Below are 19,442 nucleotides of genomic sequence, written 5' to 3' on the forward strand. Positions count from 1 at the left end.
AGACTCATGGCCTGACTGTACCGTACTGTACCTGCAGTGCAGACTCATGGCCTGACTGTACCGTACTGTACCTGCAGTGCAGACTCATGGCCTGACTGTACCGTACTGTACCTACAGTGCAGACTCATGGCCTGACTGTACCGTACTGTACCTACAGTGCAGACTCATGGCCTGACTGTACCGTACTGTACCTACAGTGCAGACTCATGTGCGATGAGTTAGGGCTTGCGGGGAGAGGCTGGGCTGACACACACATGCTGATTGCAGATGCTGTGGTGCTTTTGATTAGAGTAAGCAGAGGAAATGAGTCCTGTGTTTGGAATGGATGATGTTGTGCATTTCCTCATGTGCGTTCCACTTCCCCCAAAGAGATGAAAGCTGAGAACACAATAAGGCATTATTCAGCGGTGCAGCCTAAACCTCTCAGGCGTCCTATAGAGGCTCATACTGTTTCCTTACTAGTGTCCCTATAGAGAATTTAAATGAACCTGGCTGTACACCAGCTCCAGAACTCCTGGCTAGCAAATTTGCAATCTGAAATGTGCATCAGTCTACTGCTGGTTAATGTCGTCTATAAAGCTCTGCAGTACGTGCTGCCAGCGCAGTCATCCTGCAGAGTGAGGGCTGTCAGATTCAGAACGCTGCCAGACAGCATATCAAAAGAGGCTGTAGAAAATGGCCGCTTTTGGAGCAATACCTGCTGCGCTGTGTTATAAAATATTGAGAATTTTAGATTTGATTTATCATCTTGATTAGCTGCCTTGACTGTGTGGTTATAGATTTTGAAAGTTTTAAAATTGCCGTTCACTCAAAAGTTTACTGTTGCTTGCTTATAGTGTTTAAACTGACAGAACTTCCTAGCAAACTGCTGTTTTGTGACTAACAAGCTATGACTAAATATCCTTGTTAGTTAATAACAAAAAGTATGTACTGACTAGTAGATTCTCAGATTATGACTGTTCACTTGTATATTGCCTGTCATTGTTAAAAAGTTTAGCAGTTTCCTCTGTTCCCACTGATTGGCTGGGCCTGGCAGTGCAGGCAAGCATGAGACACTGTAGCTGTTCTGTGAAAGGAAATCCCAAGGAACAGGAAACAGGAACCCGATCAGCTCATTGGTCGATAGCTCATGCTTCATACTTCCTGTTCCTGCTGTCTCAGGTTCCAGCTGCAAATAAAAAAAACCCTGGTGTGTATCCTTCCATTAGGGTCATGGATGTTCAACACTTTGAAAGGACAGTGTGTTTATGATGTACTGGGAAGCGGTTTTGGGTAGGGCTAAATGGCTGGTTTTAATTGGAGACAGGCAGCTGGAGAGCATCAGGATTGTAGCAGAATGCCATGTTTTTGCTTGGCACAGAGGAAAGGGTTGTATTCCATCTGTACCCTGGAGAAAAAACATCAAGGGACAAGTAGCGCTGAGGAGCCCCCTGCATATAATTTAGTCATATTACCCTACAGCAGGTGTGCATTCATGACTGTGTTCCATGCCAAGGTTGTGAAATCCGTTTCAGAAACAATAAACAGGGTATGTGGCAGTTTGGAATGGCCAGGCCGGATCTACAGTGTTACCATGCAACAGAAGCATGCTTGCCAGAGTTGCGTGTAGGCAGTGGATTCATTTTTCTCCTCTTAATTTGACAATCTACCTTCCTGCAGAAGTCTGTGGCTGTCTATGATAAATGTCTTTATTATTGCCTACAACTTGACATCATGTCAACTGACAAGAGATCTTGCTCTATGAATCTGTAGATACCAGGATATTCAAGCCGAAGTGCAGTAATGTTCGTCTTTGCAGGTTTTGATATGTGACGTCCATTATTCCCCATCTTCACTTTGTACATCATCTTCTTGTGCCTCAAAGGGGCGAATTCTGCACCGTATAAAAACGTGTGGTTATCGATGCTCAAAGGCTGCTTCTGCGCTCATTTGTGCTTAAGGCCTACATTTTCCAGACTGCATTACGGTGTTCTTCAGTCATGTGTGTGTTTAGCAGCCCAGTCAGACCCATCCCAGCCCTACAGGGGAGAGCAGAGCTTCAGCGCTGCGGTGTGTAGCCTCAGCTCCTGATCGCTCCATGTGGAGAGTGTGAGCCGGCGCGGACGGGAGGCCGCTGTGCGCTGGGGAGGCGCTGGGGAGGCGCTGAGGAGGCGCTGAGGAGGCGCTCGGAGCGGAGGTGCTAATGTCTGCGTCTCTCTTTGTCCCCTGGCAGACGGTCGATGACGATGCGATGGAAGCGTGAATGAGGCTTGCGGTGGCGAGAGCTGAATGATGCCCAAGGGCGGGGGTTCTAAAACGCCCCAGCTGGAGGACTTCCCGCTCAACACCGACATGGTGGAGAAGCAGCCTGGGAAGAAGGTAAGACCCGAGCCCTCCGCCGCGGCCTCTGCGCCCTCCTCTGGTCCCGGGTCGTCTCCCAGCGCTCCCCGGGTCCTGGGACGTCTCCCAGCGCTCGGGGCGGCCCATGCATGCTGCTGGACGTGGACGGGCCGTAGTTTTCCCTCAAGGGCCAATTCTGGGTGACCTCCGTGTAGCGATGGCCCTTCTCCCCAATGTACGTGAAGCCCTGGCCTTTTGCTTTGAACCCTGGACTCTCACGATCCGTGGTCCTGCAGGGCAGGGGGATAGGGTCAGTGCCCCACTGAAACCTGGGAGAGTTCCTCAGCAGTTCTGACCCAAGACCTTCTGACCGTGGCCATGTTCCTCTTCCCTTACTATACCAGGACAGGAAAACTTGACTGTTCTAATGCTAGCAATGCCAACCCAAACGAAATGCAGAGGACCAAACTGTATTGGTCAGCACTTTGTTAGCAAACATTTTTAAAACCGTATTGTGTCAGTGTCTCTGTGTTAGATGACGGTGTTCTCTGTTTAAGTTTGAGACTCCTTTGAAGACTACATTTAAGAAAGCACAGCAGGTTCCTAAATAGCCATAGCTTGAAATTGAAGTTCTCTTTTGTTATTGTTGATGTAACCTGTTGGCTTTAGTTATTTTTGTGGTTACTGATGAGGACAGAGGGCTGCTTTATGCTGGTTGGTAACTGCTCTATCTGTACAGTGCTAAAGTGAAACCGTAGCCTGGATGGAGTGAACAAACTTTGACTTTCAGTGAAATGCAAGTCCTTATTTCTCAGCTGTTTAGCAAAGCTCTGCCGTCAACAAAATCAGCTCCATAGTTAGTGTTTCTGAAGAAAAGGTTGAGGACTGATCCAGGGCATGTGCCTCTCCTCTGGCATTAGTGTGCGTTTGCTCAGGAGAGACTGAGAGAGAGACTGAGAAAGAGAGAAAGAAGGCGAGAGAGAGAGATAGAGAGGGGGAGAGAGAGGGGTCTGTTTATCAGTAGCATCATCTCCTCGTTGTGCTTAGTAAAGCTACAGTCTCCCCCTCTCAGCTTTAAATCTCCTCACTGTCATCATTTTGTTTCAATTAGCTGCAATCTGCCTAATATTTTTGTGTGAACAGCAGTTTCCTAGACTGATCGGCAGTTATTCTTAGAAACTCTGTTTCTCATAGTGACTCAGAATAATTCAAATAACATAATAAACAGTTGTGCCAGAGAACAGCTTGGGAAAAGAAGCCATGTTCAGTGAACAGCCAGCTATTCATTCCATTTAAACTGTCTGTGTGTTCCTGATAGATGTGTGGGAATGGGGTTAAGTGGTTGTAGGTGCCGTGTCCAAAGCCCAGTCATGTTCATGTATGAGAGTGAGGTGCAGCTGGAGGGCACAGCCTGTGCATTGGAATAGTGTGTGTGTGTTTGTGGTGTTTAGTACGGATGGTGGAATAGTGTGTGTGTGTGTGTGTTTGTGCTGTTTAGTACGGACAGTAGAATAGTGTGTGTGTGTGTGCTGGTAACTGCTGTGTGGTGGAATAGTGTGTGTTTTTGTGCTGTTGAGTCCAAACGGTAGAATAGTGTGTGTGTTTGTGACTGCTTTGTCCTGATGGTAGAATAGTGTGTGTGCTCGTGACTCCTGTGTGGTATAATAGTGTGTGTTTTCATGCTGCTGAGTACAGACGGTAGAATAGTATGTGTTTGTGTTGTTGAGTACAGACGGTAGAATAGTATGTGTTTTTATGCTGCTGAGTACAGACGGTAGAATAGTATGTGTGTTTGTGCTGTTGAGTACAGACTGTAGAATAGTATGTGTGTTTGTGCTGTTGAGTACAGACTGTAGAATAGTATGTGTGTTTGTGCTGTTGAGTACAGACTGTAGAATAGTATGTGTGTTTGTGCTGTTGAGTACAGACTGTAGAATAGTATGTGTGTTTGTGCTGTTGAGTACAGACTGTAGAATAGTATGTGTGTTTGTGCTGTTGAGTACAGACTGTAGAATAGTATGTGTTTGTGCTGCTGAGTACAGATGGTAGAATAGTATGTGTTTGTGTTGTTGAGTACAGACTGTAGAATAGTATGTGTGTTTGTGCTGTTGAGTACAGACTGTAGAATAGTATGTGTGTTTGTGCTGTTGAGTACAGACTGTAGAATAGTATGTGTGTTTGTGCTGTTGAGTACAGACTGTAGAATAGTGTGTGTATTTGTGCTGTTGAGTAATGATAGTGGAATAGTGTGTGTTTGTGCTGCTGAGTACATACGGTAAAATAGTGTATGCGCTGGTAACTGCAGTGTGGTGGAATAGTGTGTGTTTGTGACTGCAGCAGCAGGAGCGGAGTGTGCGCCTGGCCCGCCGGGGCTGCTGGGAAACGGCTTGTGTATGTACAGCATTCCAGGCTGGATTGCATCAGACGCTCAGAGAGCTCCAGCGTTGCTAGGAGACCCATAAACAGGGCTGCTCACGAAGGCAGCTTTGGAGCGACGCTCTGCCTGTTCCTCTGTGTGCACTGCACTGAGCCCCGCCCTGCTGTGTGTGCGCGTGTGTGTGTGTGTTTGTGTGTGTCTATGTACGTGTGCATGCGCGCATGCTTTTGTACTCGTGTGGGTACGAGCACACACACTTGCTTTGCGCATATGGTGTGTGTACCCAGGCTTGTGCTGTGTGTGGTTTGTGTGTGTGTGTGTGTGTGTGTGTGTTGTCGTGTGCGGGTACAGCGCATGCTTTTGTACTCGTGTGGGTACGAGCACACACACTTGCTTTGTACATATGGTGTGTGTACCCAGGCTTGTGCTGTGTGTGGTTTGTGTGTGCGAGCGTGTTGTTTTGTACGCGTAACTGCTGCGTACGAGAGCGCACACAGAGCGCAGCTCTCCCGCGGTCGGCCACGGCTCCTCTCACTGCGCTGCGTACGGCGGAGCGCAGCGCTGACAGGACCAGGAAGAGGGCCGTGTGCACGCGGTGACATCATAGTCTCATGACTGATGAAGGGCGAGACGTGGCTCTGTGCCAGGATCTCGGGGTGCGGCAGGGCGGGGTCACAGAGGGCAGCTCGCTGGTTGCTGCATTCCCCCCCCCCCAGCGCCTCCACGCAGGGAACCAAGAATCTGGAGCAAAGTAAAGGCCCCAACCCAAAGAACTCTCTAATTAGACTGTTATTCTTGTGCCAAGAATTCAGCTGGCTTCATCTGAAAGCAAGTCCCGCTTTTTCTTTTTTTTTTTTTGGGAGGGGGGCATTACATAAGCTGAGGATTTGGGTTTTTATAATCCTTAAGTCATTCGTTATTCTGCCAAATAAACCTGCAAATGCTGTTCTAATCAAGGCTAGGATGCATGTGCTAGGCGTGTCAGCATTTGATTCTGTGACTGCCCTGTTTTTATAGGTACTGCGTTTTACCAGCTTGTCCCCATCTGTAAGGGAAGCTGCTCAGGTTTTTAATGGCCGAGTCTTTTGGGACGTGAATGTTTCGTGCGTTTGAACCCGCTGTGTTCCGAGCGGCGCTTTTTTTGGGCAGTGTCAGATGAAGCCGTCACTGCAGGCTTTTCCTGGGGCTGCGGAGCCCGTGGTTATTCTTCCTTCCTGTCTGGGACACCGCGTTTTGTGCTTTTGAACCGAGAGGAAATTCCATGGAAAAGTCAGACTCTGCAAATACTGTAATTGCTGGATGTGTGAGCAGACTGGGGAGGTTAAGGGACAGCTCTGCTACAGCTGGCACTCCGCTTGTGGCTCGAAAAGACTGCAAGGCACAGCACTGCCTGTGTCCTGTCTCTGTGCACCACTGCCTGTGTCCTCACCCTGTGCAGCACTGCCTGTGTCCTGTCTCTGTGCACCACTGCCTGTGTCCTGTCTCTGTGCAGCACTGCCTGTGTCCTCACCCTGTGCACCACTGCCTGTGTCCTGTCTCTGCAGCACTGCCTGTGTCCTCACCCTGTGCAACACTGCCTGTGTCCTGTCTCTGTGCACCACTGCCTGTGTCCTGTCTCTGTGCAGCACTACCTGTGTCCTGTCTCTGTGCAGCACTGCCTGTGTCCTGACCCTGTGCAACACTGCCTGTGTCCTGTCTCTGTGCAGCACTACCTGTGTCCTGTCTCTGTGCAGCACTGCCTGTGTCCTGTCATCTTTTGTTTCTGCCTGTGACACATTGATGCACATCTCTCCCTGTGTCCTGTCTCTATGCTTCAGTGCTTGTTGTTTGTTGGGGAGATGGAGAGAGTTCCAGTTTCTGATTGTAATCATTAGTTTTTACTAAAAAATAAATTGAGCTAATCTGACACTGTGCAGTTTGATTTATTCACCATGACATTGCTTTTCATTGTAATGGGCTTTTTGCAGGCTCTGATTCGGTTGAGGGAAGTGGCTCAGTTTGAGATTAATGTGAGGACTTGTGTAATCACTTTCTGCTTCTGCTCTGCAGGATAAAGACAAAATCTCTTCAAACAAGACTCCCAAACTGGACCGAAGCGATGCCGTCAAGGAGATGAAAGAGAAGGCTCCGAAGAGGAAGCTGCCCTTTACTGTCGGAGCCAATGGGGATCAGAAAGACTCAGACTCAGGTGAGGAGCCCCACGCCTCACTTCCTGTGGAAGCGACAGGAAGCCGCGGCGCGCGTGTGAAGATGTGAGAGCGGCCCGCCGCGTGCGCCCGAGCCCCCGGAGAGCGTGCGCCGCGGGGCGCGCGTGTGTCGCCGCGTGTGTCTGTCGCCGCGTGTGTCTGTCGCCGCGTGTGTCTGTCGCCGCGCGCGTCTGTCGCCATGCGCGTTGCCGGGTGCGTTGCCGTGCGAGCGTTGCCGCGTGCGTTGCCGTGCGAGCGTTGCCGCGTGCGTTGCCGTGCGTGCCGCTGCCGAGCGACGGCCACGCGCATCATAATCCACTTACAGGAGATTTCCTCCGTCAGGCTCCCGAGCATCAGAAGCACGGCTATGGAAAAGTGATTATTGTTTTATTTGTTGTTTGTGATTTGTGTAAGCCTGGAGGAGAGCGTGAAAAATATTTGTTGTCTCTGAGACGCATATCGAAACATAGCTGTAACATTTTTTTTTTGTTTCTGACCATATTTGTAGTTTTTGTTTCGGTTTAAGTTTCTTGTGTTTCGGCTGAATTTGATATATTGTTGAAGCGTTCTGTGGGGAATAGAGATGTTTTGTGTACCGCTGCTGAACTCATTTTTTCAGACACGAGCTGTACAGAACTTTACGTTCTTTCAGTTCAGTTTTTAAACTCTGTTCATGCTGTGACTGCACTTAGACTTGGGGGAAGCATCAAAACCCCTCTCTCCTGATATGTAGCATTTCCATATAGGGGCCGGATTAAATATAGGCTGGTTTTTCCCCCCCTCCTCCTTTTTTGGCCCATATGTTCAAAACTCAGCGCAGCTGTTTTGTTTACAGAAACTCTAAATGAAACCATTTGCAATCTTTGGATCCATGACTGTGGCACGGTTTTACTGGGTCTCTCCCTGTGGGCGGAGCCTGGGGGGCGGGGTGGGCATTAAATCTTGTCTTACTTTTGGAAACAAAGGCCCGATTGTTTATTGTGATGCAAATGTGGGCGGGGCCCTGGGTTCTGCAGCAGGGCAGTGGATGTCAGCTCCTTTGTGTCGTTAGCTGCTAGCTGCAGTGCAGTGGAGAGAGGGCCACGTCGCTGCTGTGCCCTCTCGTAGACTCACGTACACCAAAGTGCCATGTGTTCCCTCTCAGTCTGTTTGCTGCATCTGCCAGCCCTCAGTAAGTCACCCATAGTGAATTACACTGTGATTTGTCTTCCTTTATCGCGCCAACACTTTTCTCCTTTCCTCTGTCCCGTGTGCTCCTCTCTTTCTCTGGCTCTCTGCTTGTTTGATCCATTCTGCACGGTCATGCCCCTCTGTGTGTGCCTTTCCCATCGGCCCCCTGCTGTTTGTGCCAGGGGCTGTGGCCTCTGCTGTGTCCCTGTCTGCCCGCTTTCCCATTCAGTTTGCTTCATGTTGTTCTAACCCAACCTCAACTTAGCATTTTTTTTTTTCCTCGTTTTTGTGGTGTTGCTGTGTGTGTGTGTGTGTGTTCATGTGCGCACATGCGTGTCTGCCCCCCTCCCCCCGTTGGGACTGGTAGATTCGGTCCCTGGCCTGCCATCAGAGGCCTGGGATCCCTCCAGCACCACCACCATACTGTCCACTTCCCAGCCGCTCTCAGGTAAACACGCTTCCTTCACTCCTCCTCGCCCCCTCTATTTCTCTCTCGCTCTGTGTGCCACTCCGCTGCAGCAGTCCCACCCCCCCACCCCCCACCCCACCCCATCCGTCATCCTGACCATTAGCTTTCTCTAGGAGGAGCTGGAGGTTCAGATTCCGTAGGTGTGGTGAAGCCATGGTGCCGTTTGAGCTGTAGCTGTGTTATGTATATGGGCCTGCTGTATGGGTGGATTCATAATCCGCTAACAGCAGGGTTAGCTCCTGATGAAAGCGACTCAGCTGTTTCATCTGACCCCGTAAGACGCGCGATCCGCACACCAGCGTGCTGTAGCGGTTTTGGCTGTTCTGCCTGCGCTAATAGAGATATGAATCTGGAAGCGGCGTGATTACATCACCTCCCTCTCCACAAACGCCAGGGCTCCCGGCTTTTCACAGCGCAGCGCGTCTGTTCCTTTCACAAACCGAGAGAGAGAGAGAGAGCACAGAGAGGTACGGGACCTGGCTCTGTGTGAGGGCACACTGCAGCGCGTGTGTGTGTGTGTGTGTGTATATATATGTGTATGTGTGTGTATCTGTGCGTGCGTGCGTGTGTCTGTGTGTGTGTCTGTGTGTCTGCGTGCGTGTGTGTGTCAGGTTGCTTCTCTCCAGTCAGGGCCTAGAAGTGCATAGTGCAATGTGCATTTGGCAGGATAGAGCCTGTGAGCTGTTTTGTGTGGAGAAAGCTGGGAAATAAAGGAGCATTTTTTGGCAGGAAGCGAGCTGCGAGCATGGATGAGGAATGAAATGCTGTTGTTGCTGAGTCCAGGGCTACATTGCAGTACTTGTGCACTTTGAGAGTTGTTACTGGCTATGAACACTGCTGCTCCAGTCCTACTGCAGTCCAATGCTGGCAAAAAGGAGCAGTATCTCCTTTCTGGACTGCGACAGTTGTGTCTCTCTGGGAATCAGTTGTATTGATGCTGCAGTGATACTGTGCTGCATCAGGCTCAGTTGTGTTGGTGCTGCAGTGGTACTGTGCTGTATCAGGCTCAGTTGTGTTGGTGCTGCAGTGATACTGTGCTGTATCAGGCTCAGTTGTGTTGATGCTGCAGTGGTACTGTGCTGTATCAGGCTCAGTTGTGTTGGTGCTGCAGTGATACTGTGCTTTATCAGGCTCAGTTGTGTTAATGCTGCAGTGATACTGTGCTGTATCAGGCCTGGTTCAGTGATACTGTGCTGTATCAGGCTCAGTTGTGTTGATGCTGCAGTGGTACTGTGCTGCATCAGGCTCAGTTGTGTTGGTGCTGCAGTGATACTGTGCTGTATCAGGCTCAGTTGTGTTGGTGCTGCAGTGATACTGTGCTGTATCAGGCTCAGTTGTGTTGGTGCTGCAGTGATACTGTGCTGTATCAGGCCTGGTTCAGTGGTACTGTGCTGTATCAGGCTCAGTTGTGTTGGTGCTGCAGTGATGCTGTGCTTTATCAGGCTCAGTTGTGTTGGTGCTGCAGTGATACTGTGCTTTATCAGGCTCAGTTGTGTTGGTGCTGCAGTGATACTGTGCTTTATCAGGCTCAGTTGTGTTGGTGCTGCAGTGATACTGTGCTGTATCAGGCTCAGTTGTGTTGGTGCTGCAGTGATACTGTGCTGTATCAGGCTCAGTTGTGTTGGTGCTGCAGTGATACTGTGCTGTATTAGGCCTGGTCCAGTGATACTGTGCTGTATCAGGCTCAGTTGTGTTGATGCTGCAGTGATACTGTGCTATATCAGGCTCAGTTGTGTTGGTGCTGCAGTGATACTGTGCTGTATCAGGCTCAGTTGTGTTGGTGCTGCAGTGATACTGTGCTGTATCTGCTGGATTCACTTCTCTGTGCTGTGGTTTATAACAGCAGCACAAAAGCTCAAGTGTTTTTTGGTTTTTTTTTGTAGCCCACGTCCTGTTGCTTGGTTGCAGCGCCTGTATTTTGTATAATGCATGCTGCAGGCTCTTATAGTGACTGCGCGCGTGATGAATGTTATTTCCGTACGATTAGTTTCCTTTGTAGTTTCAGGCTACTAATTTTCTTTTGAAATCATTAGATTGGTGCTGTTGGTAGATTAATGTATTTGGAGTTCTGTGACTGAACTTCTTTCTGAAGGTGAGGATTTTGAGTGCTGACAGAGGAAAAGCATGCGGGCCTTGTGCTGTAAAACCCCGCCTGTAAGACGTGCCTGGCTGGACTGGTTTCTGTAGAAGCGTCTCACAGAGCCGTGCTTCTCCCTCACTGCCGCTCCGCTGAGCAGTGGAGCGCCCGCCGCCTGGCGCCGTGTCTTTTTCGGGGAGGTTGGCGGCGCGGGGGACGGTTCAGAGCAGGCGGGAGTCGTGGCAGCAGAGGCCCGTGAGCTCACCCCCCAACCCCCACCCCTCGCAGTGTCTTCATTAAGGCAGGGTGACAGAGACGCTGCAGGGCACTGCACACGCGCGCACACACACACACACACACCTTCATGTGCGAAGCAAACACACTTTCGCCAGGCTAACCGCTCTGTACAGGCGAACGCTCACGTGGGAGCAGCACCCTAATGTCCCTGTTCAGCAGCGGGTCCCCCCCAGCAGCTGCTTTATTCAGCTCGTTGCAGGGAGCAGCAGGCCTCTCCTATGCTTCAGAAGGCAGGCCGAGGCCCAGAGACGTCTGTAGAAACTGCGCGCAGAAAGCTGCCATTGAATTAGTGAATGCCCCTGGGGGGAGGGCCTAGGTTATGTTGCACTTGCCGTCTATCTGTAATTTTAAACCCCGGTACATTTTGTATAGTTGTGGCTCAAACGAGAACCATATCTGATTTTGTCTGGACCGGGCCGGCTTGCTTTTCAGTAGAATGCTCTAATTGCATTCGGTTTCTCTTAAGAGATTTCGCTGGCAGAGAGCGCTGCTTCTGAGCTCTTTGTAGTTGTGGTGGGGACCCTTTGCTGCATTGAGAAGAGCAGATCAGCACTTCTTTAATTCCCTGGGTTCATAAGTATGCTGCATGCGCACACCGGTCAGGACCTCAGACCACGGGTCTTAACGCTCAACACGCCGCGAAGGTGCTCTTTGTTCAGCAGGGTAACGTACGCGGCGACTGCCTGGATACACAGAGTCTGCGCGCAGCTGGAACCTTCTGTGATGTCATTCAGTATCTCGTCACTTTTTTAGGATGATCCTAAAACTAATATGGTGTGTTGAACTGACGTACTGCACAGGAGTTAACTTTCATATTTCATTTATTTTCCACTTAAAGTTAATTGAGCTATTTGCCTCTGATCTTGTTGATGCCTAAAATGAACAGGGCTGAGGTTTGTATCTTGTTAATGTGGGATGTATGTTGTAAAGCTAGCTAGCCTGCTGGTTGGTGCACAATGATTACTTAGTTACTGGTACTGCAGGCTAAGCAAGATGACAATAACACTTGCACTTTGTTTCTCCAGTGGTCAGGCTGACACTACTATATATACATAGCTGTAGTGTTGTGGACTTTCCAGGCGCACTAACAGAAAACAAACCATGTTGTGTTAAGGAAGAGAAGTTGAGCCATTTCATTTCCTTTCTGTGGCAGCTGAGAATACGGTGACTTGGCATTCTGTGGGCGCTTCCTGTGTGCTCTTCCTTGACTTCCTGTTTGCCAGCCGTGCGTAGCTGGCTCCAGGGCGCTGCTCCAGCGGTCAGTGGCGAGACGCTGCAGCTCTGTGCTGCTCCCGCGGGCTGGAGTAGAAGGAAATGGCTGTGTGTGCAGCCTTGACCTTTTCCTCTGCTCAGACACTCCGAGTGGCTCTCCCCCACTGATGGAGCTGATTCAGTGAGCGTGTCCCTCAACATGTTCCCCCCCAATGTCAGACAGAGCGCATGTTTTAGGATCATCCAACAGCTGAGGGAGGCCGTTTCTAAGAATAAAGCTGGGAGTGAACTGGATTCCCAACGTGTGTGTCAGAGTGTGTGTGTGTGTGTGTGTGAGAGAGAGAGTGTGTGTGTGTGTGTACATGCGCTCGTGGCTGGCCAAGGGGAGGAAAGTCCCTTCCTCTGCTTGGTTCATCCCCCTCAGCTGCTGACCCAAATTCTCCCCACCCTTCAGCCATTCAGACCACACTGCAGACTGACCTGCACACCCTACATAGTAACCTACTCTCAAGACCAGGTCTGAATCTACACACTCCACAGAGTAACCTGCTCTCAAGACCAGGTCTGAATCACAACTCCACAGAGTAACCTACTCTCAAGACCAGATCTGAATCTACACACTCCACAGAGTAACCTGCTCTCAAGACCAGGTCTGAATCTACACACTCCACAGAGTAACCTACTCTCAAGACCAGGTCTGAATCTACACACTCCACAGAATAACCTGCTCTCCAGACCAGGTCTGAATCTACACACTCCACAGAGTAACCTGCTCTCCAGACCAGGTCTGGATCTACACACTCCAATAAGTAACCTTCTCTCAAGACTAGGTCTGAATCTACACACTCCAATAAGTAACCTTCTCTCCAGACCAGGTCTGAATCCACGTACTCCACTAAGTAACCTACTCTCAAGACCAGATCTGAATCTACACACTCCACAGAGTAACCTACTCTCAAGACCAGATCTGAATCTACACACTCCACAGAGTAACCTACTCTCAAGACCAGGTCTGAATCTACACACTCCACAGAATAACCTGCTCTCCAGACCAGGTCTGAATCTACACACTCCACAGAATAACCTGCTCTCCAGACCAGGTCTGGATCTACACACTCCAATAAGTAACCTTCTCTCAAGACTAGGTCTGAATCTACACACTCCAATAAGTAACCTTTTCTCAAGACTAGGTCTGAATCCACGCACTCCAATAAGTAACCTTCTCTCAAGACTAGATCTGAATCCACACACTCCACTAAGTAACCTTCTCTCAAGACTAGGTCTGAATCCACACACTCCACTAAGTAACCTTCTCTCAAGACTAGATCTGAATCCACACACTCCACTAAGTAACCTTCTCTCAAGACTAGGTCTGAATCCACGCACTCCACTAAGTAACCTTCTCTCAAGACTAGGTCTGAATCCACGCACTCCACTAAGTAACCTTCTCTCAAGACTAGATCTGAATCCACACACTCCACTAAGTAACCTTCTCTCAAGACTAGGTCTGAATCCACGCACTCCACTAAGTAACCTTCTCTCAAGACTAGGTCTGAATCCACGCACTCCACTAAGTAACCTTCTCTCAAGACTAGGTCTGAATCCACGCACTCCACTAAGTAACCTTCTCTCAAGACTAGATCTGAATCCACGCACTCCACTAAGTAATCTTCTCTCAAGACTAGATCTGAAAACAATCCCAGGAGAGTAACCTGTGCTAAAGACCAGCAGGTGTGAATCTGAACACAGCAGAGTAATAAGCCAGGTCTGAGCACACACGCTAAGCACTAAGAGGCTCATGCTCATGTCTAGCTCCAAATCCACTATACACAAATGTACTGAACAAGGCTGCATCTGAATCCACTAGGGAGAATGCCAGACACTTATTGAATTCATAATATGATAAAAATGCCAAGTGAATGCAAGAGTGAATTTACAGTAAAAAAAAATAAATAAAGAAGTTTCTAAAGCAATTGTGCTGTCTGGTACTGCAGTATTAAAAAAAAAAAAAAAAAAATATCTGAACTTTGCTTACCTATGAAGCTTCTCATTTCAGTATGTTTAATAGGAAGTAGATACCCAAGTCTCATTGTACAGTGATTCAGGACTATTTACAGACAAGCTTCTGCAGACTGCTTCCTCCTGTGACTTTTTGTGTAAGTAATGTCATCAGAGTGACTAAGAAAATATAGCAGGATGATACTGAGGTCTTGAATAGTTTGCTGCAGGATTTAAATTGCCTTTTTTCTTTTCTTTTTTTGTGGATTGAGCATCTTTTGTTTGAATAAATAAACCTTAGCACCTCAAGTATGGAAAGCTTTCTAAATGTCCTCAGTTGCTAACGTGTGCAATTTTGGGGTTTGTGTGAGGGATGAGTAGGCCAACTGCCATTCTGTTATGGAGGTTGTTTTCCACAGTATTACATGTTTGGTTGGCCCATCCACTAAGGCCTTTTGACCAACTGAGCCGATCAGAAGGCAAGGGGGCGTGGCATGTTTATGTCAACTGTAACTGTGCAGAAGAGATTCTGTAAATGATGTGTGGTTCTAGTCTGCCCTGAACATTTTGTATTGTAATTGAAGGTAATTGGTCACAAACGATGGGCGGGTGATGGGCAGGTTTTCAAAGGCTGCGGCAGGTTTTCCTTGAGTGACATTGTGGTTTGGGCTGCCATCAGTACCTTGGAATCTTTTTTTTTTTCTTCCAATATGACAAAGGCTTGCTCTGCCGTGTTCTGGCTGTTGGGTGTGATAGCAGCTGATCTGTCGCATCATTATCCGTTATCTGCAACCCCATACTGGTGCGTTCTTAGCACTGTGCAGAGGGGAGTTTAGGAGAAAGAACCGAAGTATAACTTAGTTTTATTAATTTATTTATTTGTTTTGCTTAATTCTGTTCCATGAGTGTGTGGGATTGAGTAAGATGCTGAGTCCTTCTCTACTGTCCTTGTACATTTATTTCCATAGGGGAAACACAAATGATTTTTATTTATTTATTTATTTTTGTGCATTCATTATAGAACTACTGGGCCTGTATGTTGCTCAGTGATTAGATATTTCAACCAATGCATTTATAAGTAACAGGAACTCTGTTTCTTCCAGTTCATGCTATTTTTTTATCTTGTGCTCAGTTTATAGCTATCAAATATTTTTACCAGTAATATCTACCATCGTAAACCATGTAGGCTAGATGTGACAAAGATGCTTTAAGGTGGATTTTTTATCTTCTTAATGTTCTATGGTAAGTGATGATTTTTGGATGTTTCTTTTCTATCTCTGGGATTTCAGGTTTCGCTTACCTGATCTTTAGATTTCCATTTCATTGATGGTGCAATTTTGTGGCTCTGAACCTTAGCCTGTTGTGATCAAAAAGTAATTCAGCTTTTGTATGTTTGTACTGATCAGCCAAAGCTAGTCCCTGTGTGTGTCTCTTGATTGTGCACCCCCACCCCCCACCCTGTTTCAGGATACCTATCGCCTCTCTCTATTCTGCATAGGCTTATGCTGGTATCAGGCCTTAAGCCTCTCTGCAGCCCGTCCTTGCAGCAGACATCATTGAGCTGTCACAGCATGGAGACACGCCTGTCTGCTGGGTACTTCCAACAATGAGGGTTTGTGTTGTCATTTCCTAATGGCCTTCACACAAATCCAGGCAGAAGGCCCCCCCCCCAACACACACACACACACATACGCACACAAGCACATGCACACACACACACATACGCACACAAGCACACGCATACGCACATGCACACACACACACACACGCGAACGTACACGTGCCAACAACACCCCAACACACCAACACTACGCACACAGCACACGCATAGCAATCACACACACCCCATACACACCCGTACAACACACGCACCCAAACACACCACACACACCCGCTTTGACTCCAGCCTCCAGCCCTTCATAATACCAGGGTCATTACTGCTCTGGATCCCTGTTTTGAAAGGCTGCTAAGGCAACCTCAATATTCTTCGTCTCCCCTAACTTCCAGTGCCTGCAGACATGTTGGGACTGCTTCTGTGGCTTCTGTTATTGGAGTTTGAAATGAAGGAATGCATTCAAATGTATTCAAGGGCAGCGGAGCTGGATAAATGTAGCATAAGCCTTTGCAGATGTTTGTGAAATTCATCAGCTTTGACTGGAAAATATTTTTTAAATGATTCCTCTTTATATTAATTGTGCTCTGGCCTTCAGCAAATCATGTTGTGTGCAACAACTGTCAAAGCTGCAAATCTCTGCCATCTTCTGTCGCATAACGACAGGGGCATTTTTCGCTTTTTAAAAGAAATGTTTCAGTGGTGCTCATGAGTCTGGCAGATTTGGCGCTGATGTCTTTGTGCCTTGTAATAAGTGTGAAGCGATCGATGTGAAGCCACTACTAAGAGTGTCAGTATTACGGTATCGTGGCAACATAATGCATTAGCACCCAGACCAATCATTTTTGGGTGTGTCCTAGTGCAGCTGCGTTTGTCCAGTAAGTTTCCAGTGTGGTGGCCTTGACTTGGGCCCGAGTTGTTTTCAATGTTGTCACAAAGGCAGGTTCCACCCTCAGAAACACAAAGCCCGAGCCCTGTAGTCTTCCTGTATCTTTCTCCCCCAGGGCAGTTGGCTAATTGCTCAATAAGGCACCACTTTCAAACCGAGGTCACATAGGTCAGGTCAATTTCCCCCCCATCTGAACGGAGATTGCTAACGGTACGCACAACCAGGCTCTCACCCTGGGGTCAGTGGGTTCACTTACTAAGAGAAAGGCTTCGGGTTCTTTATCTGAGGTGGGTGCAATACAAGAAACAGCATGCTCTGTGTTTGTGTTGTCAGTTAGGAATGGCTAATCGCAGTTTGTGCGCTGAGGAGAAGGCAGCAGAAAAGGCTCCAGTGCTGTCAGCGGTCCCGCGAGCGTCCTGTCTGTCGCGCGCGGTGACTGCGCTTGTTCCCCGAGCAACGGGCGTGACCTTGCCTTCGTCCTCTCCTCGCAGAGAAGCAAGGCCCGGAGCGGAAGCGCATCAAGAAGGAGCCCACCAACACCAGGAAGTCTGGCCTGGCGTTCGGGGTGGGCGTGCCGGGGATCCGGACCGGGTACCCACTCTCCGAGCGGCAGCAGGTGGCTCTTCTCATGCAGATGACGGCTGAGGAGTCGGTCAACAGTCCCGGTAAGTGCTTATCATGGCGGCCGTGTCTCCTGTCAGCTGCGTCCCTGTTGCTCTCAAACCTGGCCTCATTAAATCCGGCACCATGTGACGAGAATGAAGTTAAACAATTTCTTTTCCTACGTCAAACGTGCCTGAGTTTTTCTGATCTGGGGTGCTGTTTTTGCGTCTTTGAGAGAGCGTGAAAGCATTGTGTGGTTCCCATTTACCAGTTTGTACTTATATTTGTGTATGGGTATGTGACGTATTTGTGAACCACACACTCAGGGTAAAGTAATCAGACCATATTGCATAATTGAATTGGTTTAAATAATCCAAAGGTTGCAAATTTCAAGTTTCCTGGTTGCATCTTCAGGCTCACATCTATCCGACTATATATAAATATAATATTTTCCCTCTACAGTTTTAAATATATGGTGTATTCATATTCATATATGTAATGGATGTCTTTTGTCACTGTTGATTCAGTTGCTGGTACCCACAAACTATGTAATATAAATATAATGAAGAAGGAATACACCCTATCTAGTCTATGTGGTGATCACAGCACATGTTATGGTGGACAAATCTGGGCTTATTTCTTTCAGTGTTAGAGCGCCACGCACTGGTGGAAAATAGTTTGCATTACTTTCATTTGATTCCTCTTGCACAGATCAAGAATTTTTGTTTATTTCTACCATGCTTTTACTCGTTTAAAATTGTATTTGAATGCAGTTGGCTTAATCTCACTGTTACCTTTCAGACACAACACCAAAGCACCAGTCACAGTCAAGTCTGGGTCAGAAGGGAACGCCAAACTCCGCCTCAAAAACCAAAGACAAAGTGAACAAGCGCAACGAGCGGGGCGAGACGCGGCTCCACCGGGCCGCCATCCGCGGGGAGGCGCGCCGCGTCAAGGAGCTCATCAACGAGGGCGCCGACGTGAATGTAAAGGACTTTGCAGGTGAGGAACACCACCTTTTGTAGGCCACGGTTTTTCCTTTTGGAGCTTATAACCTGATTATTGTCGGACTTAGCCTTTTCAGTTTATACCGCTGCTGTTGTGTAATAAAAATAAGCACGCCATATCGACAGGCCTCCAAAACAAGACTGTATTCCTGTCATTTGTGTCAGAAAAAGGCAAGAATCTGTGGCCTGTTTTGCAGTTAATTTGTTTTTGCTGTTAATATTAAACAACAGCCGGAAGCCATAAGGAGCCCTGAACTATGTGCTACCAGCAACAGCATCTACTAGATCTCCCCCTCCACTCTGAATGTACGGATGCCTCCGAACCCCCTTCTCAAGTTTACGTGTGCTTTTCAGGCTGGACTGCACTGCATGAGGCCTGCAACAGAGGTTATTACGATGTGGCCAAACAGCTGCTGGCAGCGGGGGCAGAGGTCAATACCAAGGGTCTGGATGACGACACGCCTCTACATGACGCATCCAATAATGGGCACTTCAAGGTGAGCTTGTTCATGGCCAGTTTCCTTCAAGGCTATCAGTTTATCCATGTGAATATCGTATCCGTATGGCATAGTTGTGCTTTAGAATTTGTGACTTCTTGAAATCCCAGACAGAGCACTTGATATTGATTTTTTTAATTTTAGTTTATTATGCTGTTAAATAAAGACTTACTTGAAGATTATCTTCTTGCACAAATAAACCATCTAAAGCATTTGAACCACTGATGCCCCTATACTAGCCATTGAATAGCCAACAGGTCTTTGGAAACCTTTTTATGTGTTTGGAATGAAAACACACCAAACTCTCTAGACCAAATATGGATCAAAACCATACATTAAGTAATATCAAACACTATTCCTTTAAAAAATGTGTTACTTAAATTCTGGACTACATGTAATTTGACAGTTTAAATGTTCTTTAGCTCACGGCTGATGCATATTTACTTCATCTCGTTTATAGGTTGTGAAGTTGCTATTGCGATATGGAGGGGATCCTCGACAAAGCAACAGAAGGGGTGAAACTCCATTGAAAGTAGCAAACTCCCCAACCATGTTGAATCTGTTGCTGGGAAAAGGCACTTACACCTCTAGTGAGGAAAGCTCTTCAGGTCAGTGTGAATGAGCTGAGAAAGTATGTTGAATTATGCAATAAATCGAAAGTAGTTTCATTTTGTTCTCACTCGTGTTACATTACATGGTATCAAATATATCACTAAGATATCACTAAGC

General features: G+C 47.8%; 1 protein-coding gene across 2 annotated transcripts in view; it reads left to right on the top strand.

Annotated features, from left to right (window-relative positions):
- The window catches only part of LOC135241802 (ankyrin repeat domain-containing protein 11-like), a 113,188-nt gene that overhangs the window by 80,407 nt on the left and 13,339 nt on the right, over positions 1-19,442 (top strand). For both annotated transcript variants that reach the window (XM_064312494.1, XM_064312493.1), the window contains 6 exons: positions 2,213-2,358; positions 6,746-6,884; positions 17,098-17,271; positions 18,011-18,211; positions 18,571-18,713; positions 19,174-19,321. In XM_064312494.1, the coding sequence (XP_064168564.1) occupies positions 2,269-2,358; positions 6,746-6,884; positions 17,098-17,271; positions 18,011-18,211; positions 18,571-18,713; positions 19,174-19,321 (895 nt within the window). In that variant the 5' untranslated portion in view covers positions 2,213-2,268. The remainder of the gene's footprint in view (positions 1-2,212; positions 2,359-6,745; positions 6,885-17,097; positions 17,272-18,010; positions 18,212-18,570; positions 18,714-19,173; positions 19,322-19,442) is intronic.

Source organism: Anguilla rostrata, chromosome 16, assembly GCF_018555375.3.
Source record: "Anguilla rostrata isolate EN2019 chromosome 16, ASM1855537v3, whole genome shotgun sequence".
Lineage (NCBI taxonomy): Eukaryota > Metazoa > Chordata > Actinopteri > Anguilliformes > Anguillidae > Anguilla > Anguilla rostrata.